Below are 18,815 nucleotides of genomic sequence, written 5' to 3' on the forward strand. Positions count from 1 at the left end.
CTGTCTTGAGCTGGGACTCTTAGCTCCTGAGCCTGCTCCTACCAGAGAATGGGGTTTTCCAATAAAACCAAACAAGAACCAATGGTGGTCCAATCATACATGGACTAAGACTGCAGATATAGAAAAGCAGTGCTCTGAATAATTCAGAATGGTGGCCACACAAGCACAGAGCCAAACAGCAGAGCCAAACGCTTTGGGAGCTTACCTACCCTCCTTTTCCTCTTGATTTCTTCCTCATTTCTTCTTGACAAAGTCAATGATATACTAAAAGGATCTCTCTTAATGATAAACATGTAAGAATCTATGGATACATCTGTTGGACTCAATTATACTATTTAAGAAAGCAAGCTTACATGAAGACCGAGAGTCAATTTAATGCATTACTTCTAGTGCATTTTTTTCTTTGCCAAGAATGAGAATAAAAAGGAAGGGGGAAAATAATAAAACCAGGAGACTCAAGTACATAATGTAAGGTACGTACAAATCTACATATATCCTAATGCGCTGAGAGATCTTCTTGATGAAAAAGATTTCATTCCGAGTTGCTGCTACTTTCGATGCAAATGTAGTGTGTGCCGTGGGCCACAAGCCAAGGGTTCAAGTAGGTTGAGCAGTCATCACAGTTTCTTCTTTGTTAAGATTTCTATTTCAGAGTCAAGTGTACCTTGGCAGCACTGTTACACTTTAGCACAGGTACTCCAAACCAAGGGAAAGACACTGCGGAAAAATACAAAACATTTACTCTATCTAACCTAGCAACTCCTACTGAACAACATGTATGCTGCATATTTACAAGTTGTAGCCCATGGCTGTGGAAAATTCACTACAGGATAAAAACAAATACTGTGCATCACAGTTCATATACAGCATGCCTTTTCTGCTCAGTACAAGAAAAATCTACTACCCAGCAGACAGTGAGATCAATGGTCTGACAGCCCCAATGTGGCAGAATGTTGTTCTCTTTAGTTTTTTTTTTTTTGGCCCTCAAATAAAAAATAATAACATCACGTTGACTCTCCCAATTAAATTCCAGTTCAGTTCAAAATTCATCTTCGGAACTGTCGGCTAAGAGCATGACTCGATCCTGCATGCTGTTGAATTCTCTCTGCTGGGGAAAGAAAACAGAAAAGCATTAAACTCCTGCTTCAGAGCAAAGCCGAGAAACAGGTCCCCTTTAAAAGACACGTGAACAAATGAAGCCGAGGCTGCAGCTGCAGCAGCTCATCAGAACCACTGGGCACGTCAGTACCATTCATGCATCATTAAGCCCCATGTGCTTTATTAAGCAAATTAGAAAAGCGAAGAACAGTTGGGAAAGTGACTAGGTTTTGCTGTTGTGCATTCCATACCTTTCTTTTATGCCTTTTGAAGCCGTTTCTCCTTCGGCAATTCATAACCTTAATGCTGTAGAGCGCTCCCAAGATGAACAAGGCTCCTGCTATCCCAACCCCTACGGGCACCAACATCCCAGACATATAGCCTGCCTGCACAGGAAAGGAAACATGCATTAGGATGCTAAACAGACCACTGCCCTGGGTTTCCCAGTTCTGCTGGAGGGCAGCTGGGTTTTTAGACACTTTGAATTCTCTTGTCAGCTTTGTTACAAAGTAGCACCTGGAATAAGGTTACTTTTAGGGAGAAGGCAACAGAGAGAGAGGTATGACTATTTTTGGATATTTCATATACATATAAGTACTACAATAAATCAGCCAGACCTGGCGGCACCTCCAAGTCACTTGGCTATGCACATTTGTCAACATCAGGTTTTGGTGACAGAAATATAATTTGTATTAAAGATGGATGAAGTAGCCTCTGAAATTGCCAGGACAATTAAAATGCTATAAATTGGAAATAGCAGCCTGAGTCTAGCTCGGGTGGGAGGGGCGGGGGGTAGGGGTGGGCATGGTGGGGGGCATTGCTCAGTGGAATATTGTGTTTCGTGGGGGATAAAAGGGGGCCTTGACGTTGGTGCTTCCCCTCTTACAATCTTAGCTGCATAACGGTAGGAAAGGAAAGAGGAATGTGCTTCTACGTGAGTGAAAAGAGAGAGCTTCTAGAGACAGCAGGGAAGAGAAGGCCCTGCAGAGGAAAGAAGGATGTTAGGTTTTGGAGGCCAGGCAGAAAAGACAAGGATGAGAGATAGTTGCACATAATGTAGATGGAAGATGGATTCATTTATACAGAAGAAAAAACCTGCCCAGTGAACAAGACCAAAGTTGAGGGCTGGCAGGGAATTCTGAGTGTCCCAGGCTCCAAAGACAGAAAGTGACAACGGACACAAAGATCACTGCCAAGAGTGCTGGTACTTCCAAAAGAGCTTGGAGATTTCAAACCCATGGCGGTCTCCAACATCTCCAAGGTTTTATTATGGATACCTTAGTTCTAAGAGACCAGCATGATCTCCACACATCCCTGGACTTGAGTAAGCAGTGTAGAATCAACCCAAATTCAGGGCAAGGCCATCACCCTAAGGAAGGGCCATTTCTGCATCCTGGCCAGTAAGACACCTGAGAGATACAGGTGTATGAAAAACCACAGCCCTTCATGGAGAAACATGACACTGGTTTATCTTCCATGATGGCCCCTTCTAGAAGCCTACCCAGGAAAAAAAACATAAACAATTAACAATTAAAAAAATACTATACTGAGTACTTTAGACAGACATTATTTTATAGGAGAAAAACTATGAGCTTGTTCACTTATGTAACTATTTCTAAAACTTTCAATATAGCACAAGATCTCTCGGAATGAGCCCAAAACAGAAGAACAAAAAATAAAAGTTTTCTAAAAAATGCTGAAGTAAGCGGGCTCCAATGCTTTCCCAACATCTCTAGAAGTAAATCAAAGGAACAGACAAGACCTTACAAAACTGCAGCGTCCTCTTGTACACAGCGAGCTCATTCACTCGTTCTGTTTTCCAGAGTCTTGAGTTAGAGCACAATATGACATTTTTTTCATTAATTTGAGAACATAGTATTGTTCCTCAGCACACTGTTTTTCCCCAAGAAACAAAGCCCAGTCATTTCCCAACAAATTATATGCTTTGCCAAAACCCAAACTTTTTCTAAAGTTCTTCTAGATCTATGTAAGGTTTACAGAAGTATGTAATTTTCCATGTGGGAAAAAACTGGACAATAGCAAAATCTGGATGTTCTCACCAGAACTATGAGTTTCATTTTACATCACCATTCCCAGTACATGGAAATACACATATATGTTGATATATGATCAATTTTAAGCCCAGTAGATTAGACCTTACTAATACAAAGCTCTACATTCAAAGGATGATGTCTGAGCCTTTTGGAAGCTCAACTTGATCAACCTGTGGGTCTCTTAACATTATGTAACTCAACCGCACACCAAAAACATGAATATTACAAAATGTGTCACTCTTTGCATATTTCTTATTTACACATTAAGGTTTCTCATTTCTAGAGCTTTAAATCATGTAGACTTTACAAAAATTCAATTAATCTCTTTCTCCTCTTTTCATTCCCTCCTCTGTGTGTTGTGCGTGTGTGTGATCTTGAATTAAGTAATTTACAAGAAGGAAATAAAGAAACCTACCCTCCTCAAATGTAATTTAACCATTCCTCATTCAAAACTAACTGAAGATAAGCTGTTTTTTTAGAATTGCAATGACTTGTTTCCTGCAGAAATGAAAACAAATAAGATGCATCTGCATATAAAGCTATAAATTGTGCCCAGCACCTTTTCTCTGTTCAGAAATACTGGATGTGCCCATTCCTTCACACTACCTCCCTGAGAAGGACACAACGGAATCCATGCATATTCCAACTGAGAAGACTGAATCTAATCATGAGGAAACAACCAATAAACTTAAACTGAACATTCTGTTTTCTAAAGTACCATATTCTTTAAAAATATCAGCATCAGGAAAGATAACAGATGGCCATACAAATGGTCCACATTAAAGAAAACTGTCAAACCATCCATCCTGAAGGAGATCGGCCCTGAATGTTCATCGGAAGGACTGATGCTAAAGCTGAAGCTCCAATGCTTTGACCACCTGATGCAAAGAACTGACTTGTTAGAAAAGACCCTGATGCTGGGAAAGATTGAAGGCAGGAAGAGAAATTGACAACAGAGGATGAGATGGTTGGATGGCATCAATGACTCATCCATCAATTGATGGACATGAGTTTGAGCAAGCTCCGGGAGTTGGTGTTGGACAGGGAAGCCTGGTGTGCTGCAGTCCATGGGCTCGCAAAAAGTTGGATACGACTGAGTGACTGAACTAAAATGAAGCATCCTGACAACTACATGTGTACTATGACCTAGATAAGACCCTGTACTCGAGGAGAAGAATGATTTTATGAAGGTCATTTTGGGTCTGTTAACTAAAACTTAAGTCCAGATGCCAGAACAGATAAAAAGTATGATATCAATGTTAAATGTACTCAGGTTGATAACCATACTATGGTTTGCTAATAGGATATTCTTAATCATAGGAAATATGCCCTGAAGTATTGAGATTTGGTGTAAAAGGACCATGATGTATGCAACTTCCCCTCAAATGGCTCAGAACAAAAGAGCAGAGGTGGGGACACAGCCAATAAATGAGAAAACAATGGGGCAGCACAGGAAGAATAAGTGCATCTGGATAAAAAGAACAGGGGCATTCTCTGTACTATTCTTATTCTTGTATCTTCTCTGTACATTTGAAATTGTTTCCAAAAAAACAGTTTGAAAATTAAAAAATGGATTATGAGATAAAATTTACTACATATAGTTGGGTTTTTTTTATTTGTTTGTTTGGTTTTTGGTTTGTTTGTTTTGTATTTATGAGAAAGTCATCCTTTGTTAGGCTAACGTTTTTGTTCAGAAACATTAGTTTTCAAGAAAACGTAAGAAAAAGTAAAACTTTACTGCCTAAAGTCTGCTGAATTCATAAGTGTCTTTATGAGGTTTGTTTAACAGTGTTTCTCAAATTTGAGCATGCATCAGAATCACCTGCAAGACTTGTTAAAACGCAGATTGCTTGACCCCTTTCCCAGAGTTTCTAATTTAGTAGGTCTAGTTAGGGACCTGGGATTTTGCATTTCTAACAAGCTCTCGGGTGATACAATGCCACTGGTCCAGACTATACATGAGAATTGCTGCTGTGAAGTGTGTGTGTGTGTGTGTGTGCGTGTATGCCCTCAGTTGCTTAGTTATGTCCGACTCTTTGTGCCTCAATGGACAGTAGTTCTCCAGGCTCCTGGGTCCATGGAATTTTCCAGGCAAGAATACTGGAGTGGGTTGTCATTTTCTTCTTCTCCTTCTTAAGAGGGGAGGGATGTTGTACCCTCCCTTTTTCCTCCTTCCTTCTGACTAGAATATGGACCTAACTGCAATCCAGGACCATGAGATGACCATGAGAATAAAGGTCACAAAGGATGGAACAGCAAATAAAAGGAGCTTGCACCTTCATAGTGCTGTTCCTCACTGACCCTGACTGCTCCCTACAGAATCATAAATGAGAGAAAAACAAACGCCTCTCTTGGTTAAGCCATCGCCATCGGAGATTGTCTGTCATTCAGACCTGATGGACAGAGGAGCCTGGTAGGCTACAGTCCATGGGGTAACAAAGAGTCAGACACAACTGAGCGACTTCACTTTAATATAGGAAGACTAAATAATAACAACAAAAGGAATAATTCAGAACTTTTGAGAACACCTACCAACCCTTCTAAAGTCCAACTAACAGGGAAACAGATATCAGGAACAATTAAATGAAGCAAAACTGAATACATATTATTGGTTGACTGAAGAGCTAGTTAAACATGTAGTTTAGTTTTCAATTCTCCAGGATTCTGTGACTTTCATCAAAACAGCAATAGTTTCACTCTCAAATAGTTTCTGAAGGTAATGACTAACAAGACTTTTATAGATGATAGCTAGTTAGCTAGTTAGACAGACAGAAGAAGAGAAAGAGGGAGATAGAGAGGAAGATAAGTATGTGTGTGTTAGTTGCTCAGTCATGATTGACTCTTTGCGACCCCGCTGACTATAGCCCACCAGGTTCCTCTGTTCATGGAATTCCCCAGACAAGAATACTGGAATGTGTTGCCATGTCCTTCTCCAGGGGATCTTTCAACCCAGGGATTGAACCCAGGTCTCCTGCATTGTAGGCAGATTCTTTACTGTCTGAGCCACCAGGTAAGCCCAAGATACGCATATGTGTGTGTGTGTGTGTATATACACACATGTGTGTGTGTACACATATGCATGTATGTATCAAGTAAGTGTATAATATTTTACTCCCAGAGGGAGGGAACTGGTTAAACTGAATCCCTCCAAGAAAGAGACAAAATAAGAAGACAAATACAACAACGTTGATGGACCTGGAGATTATCATATTAAGTGACATAAATCAGAGAAAGACAAACATCACTGATATCACTTATACATGGACTCTAAAAATGATACAAATGAACTTATTTACAAAATAGGAGCAGACTCATAGACATATAAAAGAAACTTATAGTTACCAAAGGAGTTAGTGTGGGGGGGATAGAGGGAGGGATAAATTAGGAGCTTGGGATTAACATAAACACACTACTATATATAAAACAGATGATCAACAAGAACCTACTGAATAGTACATGGAACTCTACTCAATATTCTGTGATAATCTATATGGGAAAAGAATCTGAAAAACAATAGATATATGTATATGTATAACTGAATCACCTTGCTATACACCTGAAACTAACACAACATTGCAAATAATCATACTGCAATATAAAATTAAACATATGCTGCTGCTGCTGCTAAGTCGCTTCAGTCGTGTCTGACTCTGTGCGACCCCATAGACAGCAGCCCATCAGGCTCCCCCGTCCCTGGGATTCTCCAGGCAAGAACACTGGAGTGGGTTGACATTTCCTTCTCCAATGTATGAAAGTGAAAAGTGAAAGTGAAGTCACTCAGTCATGTCTGACTCTTCACGACCCGTGGACTGCAGCCCACCAGGCTCCTCCGTCCATGGGATTTTCCAGGCAAGAGTACTGGAGTGGGGTGCCATTGCCTTCTCCAAACATATAAACACTACTATATATAAAATAGGCAAATATCAAGGACCTACTATATTCAGAGACCTATATTCAATATCTTGCAATAACTTACAATAAAAATAATCTGAAGAGTATATATATGTATAACTGAATCATTTTGCTATACACCTGAAACTAATACATTATAAATTAATTATACCTCAATTTAAAAAATAGTAAATAAAAATAAAGACAAGGCATAAAACAAATAAACCTGGTGGAAGTTTCAGCTATTTTTCTTTCAATTTTTTAAAACTAAGACATAACTGAAAAAATACTATGGAATAAAGCGAAGAAAGAGCTGGAAAAACTTCAATTCAGAAAACTAAAACCATTCACAAAATTATCTCTCTTGGTGAAATAGAACAGGGAGAGGGTGCTAGGCCTTTAAGAAAAGATAAGAAGGAAGGGTCCACAGGGAGAGAAAATTCAGCCTTTCTCTAAAGCTACCCAGATTTCTAAACAAAGCGGCAAAGCTATATATATATATGTCTACACACACACACACACACACACACACATATATATATATATATATATACAGGTAAGAAACTTCAACATTCAATTTCAAAACAGGCTATGTGCCAAAATTTATTTTCTTAAGTCTATTTTTTATTCATTTTGGTAATTCAGAAGGATATTTTCTATAGAAACAATGACATATGGATTCCTAGATTAAACTACCAAAGCCTGTTTACTTTTCATCACATTATATTTTCCTCTGAAAAACAGCAAGAAGCACTACCAATGTAAATATATTCAATTCTGAATTTTTGAGGTTCTCCTACCCCAAATCTTGCTCAGTTCTCTGATTATACCTCCCTCAGACAACTGGACCCATTACAGATGTGAAAATGGCTTCCACTAATGTCAACAGGTTTAAAATTCTTCTATATCACTTTAAATATGTATGAACATAAAATAATCTCATTTGCAAAAATTATATAGTCTAAGTTTTATTGAGAAGCCGAAAAATAATACTGACAAGAATATAATCATACAATTTTAACTACTAGTGAACGTTTTCTCTTATCCTTTAACATAAACTGTAGCAAAATAAATACTAATCATTCAAATATGAGAGAAACTGACCTCAAATAATAAAAAAGATATGGAATACTATCCACAGATGTATTTTCTGAGACAGGTGAATTGAAAGTAACTCCTATCTGGCAGTTGAAATGATTTCCATTTAACTATACCCCCAGTGAAATCTGAGCTGGGTTGTAGTAATTGGATCTGACAGAGGCTACAGCAAGGAGTTCAAAACTCCACCAATATTTTTATGAGTAATTCCAGTTTGAAATTGCAAGGCACTAAAAATGAAACCTTAGAGAGTGTTGAAAATTAAAAGAAAATTAAAAACATGGACGTGGAAGGAAGTTAATATTGTCAATCACAGATGTTGATGACAGAATGAATGCAAGAGTGGAAAGTATTTTTCGATAGCTGGCCATTCTAGATAGGTCAGCTCATTGTCACTCAGTAAGCTGTAGCACTATGATACACCACATAAAAGTGGACCTAAAGAGAGTGCTCAGGTGCTCAGGTATTTTTAATCTCACCTTCCACTATGGGTGAAGGACGCCCTTTCCATCATGAAGTTTTATTCTTAAGTCAGGTCCGTCAATTTTTGTCCTTGGGTCAGAAAAATCAATCCCTTCCAAAATCCAAAGTATTTCTTCTTCATACAGGAAGATCAGATTTAAAAGATCCTTGTACTGGGACATGAAATGCCCATCAAAAAGGGATTACACTCCTGAAATTCCGTAAGAGGACCTCCACCTTGATATGTCAAGGATGCTATCAGTTGCACATATCAGGAATTACATTCCAGAAGAATGAATGGCACTCCAAAGAATGAGGCATCCCTTCTTAAAGGGAAGGTCTTTCTTGCTGGGTACCCGGAAGTGGCCCTGGATCTTTGCACAGGTTATCAGAATCAGAATAATGATATAAAGCTCCATTATTCTGAAGGTCTTTTACTTGACAAAGCTATGCACTCTAAAATAAATCCAAAAGAAGAAAGTATTTCTCTTACCTTGTCTTTTAGCTTTTCCATCCAGCTTCTCACTAAGGAAAATAAGAGAAGAAAATGTAAATAGCCATCTCTCTGCTTATATTTCATGTATTAAGTTCATTTGGTAACTTACTTATATTCCAGGTACTAAGTTAATTTGATACAATGAAGATTTTATTGTATGAAATACAGTGACAGGGTCAACAGTATTAACATAATGACAGTAATAGTTTTAATTCACATTTTAAAATGCAAAAAAGAACACAAACATATCCTCACATCATTGTTAAAGGAATAGAGAATATTTTTCTTTGCTAAATGCATGTTCTATTATTTGGGGGGACGTCTGGGGGATGAGTGAGGAAAACACCTTCAAAATATCAAGTTTATTTCTAACTGACATTTCCTTCTTTTTTTTGAATGAGAGAAGGTATTTACTGGCAAATGATATATCAGATAAGGGGTTAATATCCAACATACACAAAGAACTCATTAACTCAACATCAAAAGGCCTAACAATCCCACCAAGAATCTGAATAGACATTTTTCCAAAGATATATTGACACATATGACCAAGACACATGAAAAGATGCTCAACATAAAAAAGCCCCCATTATTCAACATCAGGGGAATGCAACTGAAAATCACAATGAGACAACACCTCACATATGTCAGAATGGCCATTACAAAAAAATAAGAAATAGGAGGAGCCAAGATGGCGGAGGAGTAGGACGGAGAGACCACTTTCTCTCCTAGAAATTCATCAAAAAAATAACTGAACGCAGAGCAAACTTCACAAAACAACTTCTGATCGCTAGCTGAGGTCATCAGGCACCCAGAAAAGCAGCCCATTGTCTTCGAAAGGAGGTAGGACAAAATATAAAAGATAAAAAGCAAAACAAAAGAGCTAAGGACGGAGATCCGTCCCGGGAAGGGACTTAATAGAGGACGTTCCCAGACACCGGGAAACCCTCGCACTGGCGGGCCTGGGGGAAGTGTTGGAATCTCAAGAGTTTGAATCTGACTGGGAGGGATAGAATAAATAAAACCCACAGATTACGAGCCTAAAAGCAACTCCCAGCAGAAAAGTACCCCAGACGCCCGCATCCGCCACCAGCAAGTGGGGGCGGAATGGAGAGGAGCGGGCGGCATTACTTGGGGCTGGATCCGGGCCTGAGCGCCCTGAGGACAATCAGAGGGAGCTTTTGTGAGTTGCCAGCTTGAACTGTGGGATTGCAAAAGAGAGAGAAAATTAACCGGCCCGAACACACTGCCGGCCGTTCGCAGAACAAAGGGACCGAGATTCTGGGCGGCCGAAGTCCGCCGGGAGGGTCGTGGCGAGACGGAGGGCGCGGACGCCCGACCGGCGCGGGCGGGAACTGGGGCTGGGGACGCGGAGGGCAGAGGGCGCGCACGCCCGACTGGCGCCGGCGGGGACTGAGACTCGGACCGCGCAGGGCAGAAGACGCGCCGCACCCGGGGAGAGAGCGCCCGTCAGGCGCCTGGCTGCCTGGGCCGCTCGGGCGGCGTGGGGCCGGAGCGCGGGCCCAGCTTTGTGTGCCGCGCTTTTGTGAATCGCCCGAGGGCTGGAGCCGCGCGCAGCGTGGCGCGCGCTTCAGACAGAACAGCCCGGAGCCTGAGCAGCGCAGACCGAGAAAAGAGCGCAAGCCTCTTCCGGGAGTGCCGGCCCCTCCCCGCACGGCCCCTCCCCGCACAGCCCCTCCCCGCAGCGCGACGGAACTAGCTACCTGAATAAGAATCCACCTCCACCCCCTGTGTAAGGGCGGAAATTAGGCGCGGAAGAGACCGGCAACAGAACCCAAATAAACAAAGGGAACCGCTTCAGAAGTGACCGGTGCAACAGATTAAAATCCCTGAAGAAACCACCGACTGACTACACCGGAAGGGCCTGTAGATATCGAGAAGTGTAAGCTGGAACGGGGAGCTATCTGAAGCTGAGCCGAACCCACACTGACCGCAACAGCTCCAGAGAAATTCCTAGATATATTTTTTCTTTTTCTTTTCTTTCTTTTTTTTTTTTTTTTTTAAGTAAGGAAAAAAAAAACTTTGTTTTCTTTTTTCTTGATTCTCTTTTATTTTCCTTTAAAAATTCCTTATTACTCCCCTATTACTCCTTAACTTTCATAGATTTTTACGATTTTTTTTTTTAATTAGGCAAAACAATTTTTTTCTCTTTCTTTTTTCTTTTTTCTTTTTCTTCTTTTTTTTGTTCTTTTTTCTTCTTCTCTTCTATTTTCTTTTTCTATTTTCTTTTTCTCTTATTTCTTTTAAAGCCCTCTAGCACTCCTTTTACTACGCCTTAATTTTCATTTTCAACCCACTATAACCTTACAGAAGAAAGGGAAAAAAAAAAAAAAAAGAAGAGAAGCCCTATTTTTATACCAAACTTCATATATATTTCTAAAATTTCTTTTGTGTGTTTTGGTTTTTGTTTTTAATATAGTATTTTTAAGAGTCTAACCTCTACTCTAGATTTTTAATTTTTGTTTTTCAGTATATGATATAAATTGTGAACATTTAAGAATCCAATATTCAACTCCCATTTTTATTCACGAGTGTGTTGATTATTCTCTCCCAATCTTGACTCTGTTTTCTACCTCAGAACACCTCTATTTCCTCCTTTCCCCTTCTCTTCCCAATCCAATTCTGTGAATCTTTGTGGGTGTCTGGGCTACGGAGAACACTCTAGGATCAGACAACTTCGTAGATCTGTCTCTCTCCTCTTGAATCCCCCTCTTTCTCCTCCTGCCCATCTCTATCTCCCTCCTCCCTCTCCTCTTCTCCATGTAACTCGGTGAACCTCTCTGGGTATCCCTAACGGGGGAGAAACTTTCCACCATTAACATAGAAGTTTTATTATCAGTGCTGTATAGTTGGAGAAGTCCTGAGACTACAGGAAGAATAAAACTGAAATCCAGAAGCAGGAGACTTAAGCCCAAAACCTGAGAACACCAGAAAACTCCTGACTACATGGATCTTTAAGTAATAAGTGACCGTACAAAAGCCTCCATACCTGCACCGAAACCAACCACCACCCAAGAGCCAATAAGTTTTAGAGCACGACATACCACGCAAATTCTCCAGCAACGCAGGAACATTGCCCTGAACGTCAACATACAGACAGCCCAAGGTCACACCTAACACATAGACCCATCTCAAAACTCATTACTGGGCACTCCATTGCTATCCAAAGAGAAGAAATCAAGATCCGCACACCAGAACACTGACGCAAGCTTCGCTAATCAGGAAACCTTGACAAGCCAATCGTCTAACCCCACCCACTGGGTAAAACCTCCACAATAAAAAGGAACCACAGACCTGCAGAATACAGAAAGCCCACTCCAGACACAGCAATCTAAACAAGATGAAAAGGCAGAGAAATACCCAACAGGTAAAGGAACATGAAAAAAGCCCACCAAGTCAAACAAAAGAGGAGGAGATAGGGAATCTACCTGAAAAAGAATTTAGAATAATGATAATAAAAATGATCCAAAATCTTGAAAGCAAAATGGAGGTACAGATAAATAGCCTGGAGACAAAGATTGAAAAGATGCAAGAAATGTTTAATAAAGACCTAGAAGAAATAAAAAAGAGTCAATTAAAAATGAATAATGCAATGAATGAGATCAAAAACACTCTGGAGGGAACCAAGAGTAGAATAACGGAGACAGAAGATAGGATAAGTGAGGTAGAAGATAAAATGGTGGAAATAAATGAAGCAGAGAGGAAAAAAGAAAAAAGGATCAAAAGAAATGAGGACAACCTCAGGGACCTCTGGGACAATGTGAAACGCCCCAACATTCGAATCATAGGAGTCCCAGAAGAAGAAGACAAAAAGAAAGGCCATGAGAAAATACTCGAGGAGATAATAGCTGAGAACTTCCCTAAAATGGGGAAGGAAATAGCCACCCAAGTCCAAGAAACCCAGAGAGTCCCAAACAGGATAAACCCAAGGCGAAACACCCCAAGACACATATTAATCAAATTAACAAAGATCAAACACAAAGAACAAATACTAAAAGCAGCAAGGGAGAAACAACAAATAACACACAAAGGGATTCCTATAAGGATAACAGCTGATCTATCAACAGAAACCCTCCAGGCCAGAAGGGAATGGCAGGACATACTGAAAGTAATGAAAGAGAATAACCTACAACCTAGATTACTGTACCCAGCAAGGATCTCATTCAGATATGAAGGAGAATTCAAAAGCTTTACAGACAAGCAAAAGCTGAGAGAATTCAGCACCACCAAACCAGCTCTTCAACAAATGCTAAAGGATCTTCTCTAGACAGGAAATGCAGAAAGGTTGTATAAACGTGAACCCAAAACAACAAAGTAAATGACAACGGGACCACACCTATCAATAATTACCTTAAATGTAAATGGGTTGAATGCCCCAACCAAAAGACAAAGATTGGCTGAATGGATACAAAAACAAGACCCCTATATATGCTGTCTACAAGAGACCCACCTCAAAACAAGGGACACATACAGACTGAAAGTGAAGGGCTGGAAAAAAATATTTCACGCAAACGGAGACCAAAAGAAAGCAGGAGTCGCAATACTCATATCAGATAAAATAGACTTCCAAATAAAGGATGTGAAAAGAGACAAAGAAGGACACTACATAATGATCAAAGGATCGATCCAAGAAGAAGATATAACAATTATAAATATATATGCACCCAACATAGGAGCACCGCAATATGTACGGCAAACACTAACGAGTATGAAAGAGGAAATTAATAGTAACACAATAATAGTGGGAGACTTTAATACCCCACTCACAACCATGGATAGATCAACTAAACAGAAAATCAACAAGGAAACACAAACCTTAAATGATACAATGGACCAGCTAGACCTAATTGATATCTATAGGACATTTCACCCCAAAACAATCAACTTCACCTTTTTCTCAAGTGCACACGGAACCTTCTCCAGAATAGATCACATCCTGGGCCATAAATCTGGTCTTGGAAAATTCAAAAAAATTGAAATCATTCCAGTCATCTTTTCCGACCACAGTGCAGTAAGATTAGATCTCAATTACAGGAAAAAAATTGTTAAAAATTCAAACATATGGAGGCTAAATAACACGCTTCTGAATAACCAACAAATCATAGAAGAAATCAAAAAAGAAATCAAAGTATGTATAGAAATAAATGAAAATGAAAACACAACAACCCAAAACCTATGGGACACTGTAAAAGCAGTGCTAAGGGGAAGGTTCATAGCATTACAGGCACACATCAAGAAACAAGAAAAAAGCCAAATAAATAACCTAACTCTACACCTAAAGCAATTAGAGAAGGAAGAAATGAAGAACCCCAGGGTTAGCAGAAGGAAAGAAATCTTTAAAATTAGGGCAGAAATAAATGCGAAAGAAACTAAAGAGACCATAGCAAAAATCAACAAAGCTAAAAGCTGGTTTTTTGAAAAAATAAACAAAATTGACAAACCATTAGCAAGACTCATTAAGAAACAAAGAGAGAAGAACCAAATTAACAAAATAAGAAATGAAAAGGGTGAGATCACAACAGACAACACTGAAATCCAAAGGATCATAAGAGACTACTACCAGCAGCTCTATGCCAATAAAATGGACAACTTGGATGAAATGGACAAATTCTTAGAAAAGTATAACTTTCCAAAACTGAACCAGGAAGAAATAGAAGATCTTAACAGAGTCATCACAAGCAAGGAAATCGAAACTGTAATCAGAAATCTTCCAGCAAACAAAAGCCCAGGACCAGATGGCTTCACAGCTGAATTCTACCAAAAATTTAGAGAAGAGCTAACACCTATCTTACTCAAACTCTTCCAGAAAATTGCAGAAGAAGGTAAACTTCCAAACTCATTCTATGAGGCCACCATCACACTAATTCCAAAACCAGACAAAGATGCCACAAAAAAAGAAAACTACAGCCCAATATCACTGATGAACATAGATGCAAAAATCCTTAACAAAATTCTAGCAAACAGAATCCAACAACATATTAAAAAAATCATACACCATGACCAAGTGGGCTTTATCCCAGGAATGCAAGGATTCTTTAATATCCGCAAATCAATCAACGTAATACACCACATTAACAAATTGAAAGATAAAAACCATATGATTATCTCAATAGATGCAGAGAAAGCCTTTGACAAAATTCAACACTCATTTATGATTAAAACTCTCCAGAAAGCAGGAATAGAAGGAACATACCTCAACATAATAAAAGCTATATATGACAAACCCACAGCAAGCATCACCCTCAATGGTGAAAAATTGAAAGCATTTCCTCTGAAATCAGGAACAAGACAAGGATGCCCACTCTCACCACTACTATTCAACATAGTGTTGGAAGTTTTGGCCACAGCAATCAGAGCAGAAAAAGACATAAAAGGAATCCAGATAGGAAAAGAAGAAGTGAAACTCTCGCTGTTTGCAGATGACATGATCCTCTACATAGAAAACCCTAAAGACTCTTCCAGAAAATTACTAGAGCTAATCAATGAATATAGTAAAGTTGCAGGATATAAAATTAACACACAGAAATCCCTTGCATTCCTATACACTAACAATGAAAAAACAGAAAGAGAAATTAAGGAAACAATACCATTCACCATTGCAACAAAAAGAATAAAATACTTAGGAGTATATCTACCTAAAGAAACAAAAGACCTATACATAGAAAACTATAAAACACTGATGAAAGAAATCAAAGAGGACACAAACAGATGGAGAAACATACCGTGCTCATGGATTGGAAGAATCAATATTGTCAAAATGGCTATTCTACCCAAAGCAATCTATAGATTCAATGCAATCCCTATCAAGCTACCAACGGTATTTTTCACAGAACTAGAACAAATAATTTCACAATTTGTATGGAAATACAAAAAACCTCGAATAGCCAAATTAATCTTGAGAAAGAAGAATGGAACTGGAGGAATCAACCTGCCTGACTTCAGACTCTACTACAAAGCCACAGTCATCAAGACAGTATGGTACTGGCACAAAGACAGAAATATAGATCAATGGAATAGAATAGAAAGCCCAGAGATAAATCCACGAACCTATGGACACCTCATCTTTGACAAAGGAGGCAAGGATATACAATGGAAAAAAGACAATCTCTTTAACAAGTGGTGCTGGGAAAACTGGTCATCCACTTGTAAAAGAATGAAACTAGAACACTTTCTAACACCATACACAAAAATAAACTCAAAATGGATTAAAGATCTAAATGTAAGACCAGAAACTATAAAACTCCTAGAGGAGAACATAGGCAAAACACTCTCCGACATAAATCACAGCAAGATCTTCTATGACCCACCTCCCAGAATATTGGAAATAAAAGCAAAAATAAACAAATGGGACCTAATGAAAATTAAAAGCTTTTGCACAACAAAGGAAACTATAAGTAAGGTGAAAAGACAGCCCTCAGATTGGGAGAAAATAATAACAAATGAGGAAACAGACAAAGGATTAATCTCAAAAATATACAAGCAACTCCTGAAGCTCAATTCCAGAAAAATAAATGACCCAATCAAAAAATGGGCCAAAGAACTAAACAGACATTTCTCCAAAGAAGACATACAGATGGCTAACAAACACATGAAAAGATGCTCAACATCACTCATCATCAGAGAAATGCAAATCAAAACCACAATGAGGTACCATTACACGCCAGTCAGGATGGCTGCTATCCAAAAGTCTACAAGCAATAAATGCTGGAGAGGGTGTGGAGAAAAGGGAACCCTCTTACACTGTTGGTGGGAATGCAAACTAGTACAGCCACTATGGAAAACAGTGTGGAGATTTCTTAAAAAACTGGAAATAGAACTGCCATATGACCCAGCAATACCACTTCTAGGCATACACACTGAGGAATCCAGATCTGAAAGAGACACGTGCACCCCAATGTTCATTGCAGCACTGTTTATAATAGCCAGGACATGGAAGCAACCCAGATGCCCATCAGCAGATGAATGGATAAGGAAGCTGTGGTACATATACACCATGGAATATTACTCAGCCGTTAAAAAGAATTCATTTGAATCAGTTCTAATGAGATGGATGAAACTGGAGCCCATTATACAGAGTGAAGTAAGCCAGAAAGATAAAGAACATTACAGTATACTAACACATATATACGGAATTTAGATAGATGGTGGTGATAACCCTATATGCAAAACAGAAAAAGAGACACAGAAGTATAGAACAGACTTTTGAACTCTGGGGGAGAACGTGAGGGTGGGATGTTTTGAAAGAACAGCATGTATATTATCTATGGTGAAACGGACCACCAGCCCAGGTGGGATACATGAGTCAGGTGCTCGGGCCTGGTGCACTGGGAGGACCCTGAGGAGTCGGGTGGGGAGGGAGGTGGGAGGGGGGATCGGGATGGGGAATACGTGTAACTATATGGCTGATTCATGTCAATGTATGACAAAACCCACTGAAATGTTGTAAAGTGATTGGCCTCCAACTAATAAAATAATATTAAAAAAAAAAAAAAAAAATAAGAAATAACAAGTGTTGGTGAGGATGCGGAGAAAACCCCTGTGCACTGTTGGTGGTACAAATTGGCTCAAGCACTATGGAAAATAGTATGGAGATTCCTCAAAAGCAGAACTATAAAAAGATCTAGTAATTCCACTTTGGGTATTTTTCCCCAGAGAAAAAAAAACACTAATTAGAAAAGATGTATGCATTCCTATGTTCATTGCAGCACTACTTACAGTGGGCAACATATGGAAACCACCTGAATGTCCAGCAACAGATGAACAGATAAAGATGTGGTATATTATACACAGTGGAATATTAGCGATAAAAAGAAAAATCTCTTGTGATTTCAACATGACACCATGAATGGTCCTAGAGGTTATTATGCTAAGTGAAAAAAGTCAGAAAGAAAAATAATGTATGATTTTAACTTACATGTGGAATCTAAAAAACAGCAAATGAAAAAAGGAAAACAATAGACACAGATATAGAGAAGAAATAGTGATTGCCCCAAGGGAGGGAGTGGTGGGTTGAATGCAACAGGTGGAGAGTAACAGGTACAGACTTCCAGTTACAATATGAATGAGTCATGAGGATGAAATATACAACATGTGGAACACAGTCAGTAATATTGTAATATCTTTGTCTCATGACAGATAACTAGACTTACCATAGTAAACATTTTGTAATGTATAGAAATACTGAATCACTATGTTATGCACCTGGAATTAACATAGTATTACAGGTCAATTATGCTTCAGTTAAAAAAAAAAAGATAGTTCTTTGAAAAGATCAATAGAATTGATAAGCCTCTAGCCAAGCTAACTGAAAGAAGAGAAAATACAAATTTGTAAGATCCAAAATAAAAGTGGGACATTGCTACAGATCCCATGGGTATTAGGAGGATAATCAGGAAATACTACGAACAACCATATGTCCATATATTTGGTAACCTAGGTTAAATGGAGTAATTCCTTGAAAAATACATCTGCAAAAACTTACACAAGAAGAAAAAGACTGAATAGGCCTGTATCTATTAAAGAAACTGAATCAATAATTAAAAACCTTCTAGAACAGCAGCAGGCCCCAGATAGGTTCACTGGTGAATTAAAACATTTAAGGAAGAATTTAGGCCAATGCTATACAATCTCTTCCAGAAGATAAGACGCAGAAGGGAACTCCCTAACTCTTTATATGAGGTCAGCATTATTCTAAA

At 39.0% G+C, this 18,815-nt stretch overlaps 1 protein-coding gene across 1 annotated transcript in view; it reads right to left on the minus strand.

Moving 5' to 3' along the window:
• Window positions 1-354: 354 nt before the first annotated feature.
• Window positions 355-18,815, minus strand: part of ARMH4 (armadillo like helical domain containing 4) — a 143,441-nt gene continuing 124,980 nt past the window's right edge. Inside the window, exons 6-8 of the mRNA XM_065940544.1 lie at window positions 9,097-9,128; window positions 1,350-1,484; window positions 355-1,108 (exon numbers count right to left, since the gene is read on the minus strand). Of these exons, the coding sequence (XP_065796616.1) occupies window positions 1,040-1,108; window positions 1,350-1,484; window positions 9,097-9,128 (236 nt within the window). The 3' untranslated portion in view covers window positions 355-1,039. The remainder of the gene's footprint in view (window positions 1,109-1,349; window positions 1,485-9,096; window positions 9,129-18,815) is intronic.

The sequence above is a fragment of the Muntiacus reevesi genome, chromosome 7 (genome assembly GCF_963930625.1).
Source record: "Muntiacus reevesi chromosome 7, mMunRee1.1, whole genome shotgun sequence".
NCBI classification, from domain to species: domain Eukaryota; kingdom Metazoa; phylum Chordata; class Mammalia; order Artiodactyla; family Cervidae; genus Muntiacus; species Muntiacus reevesi.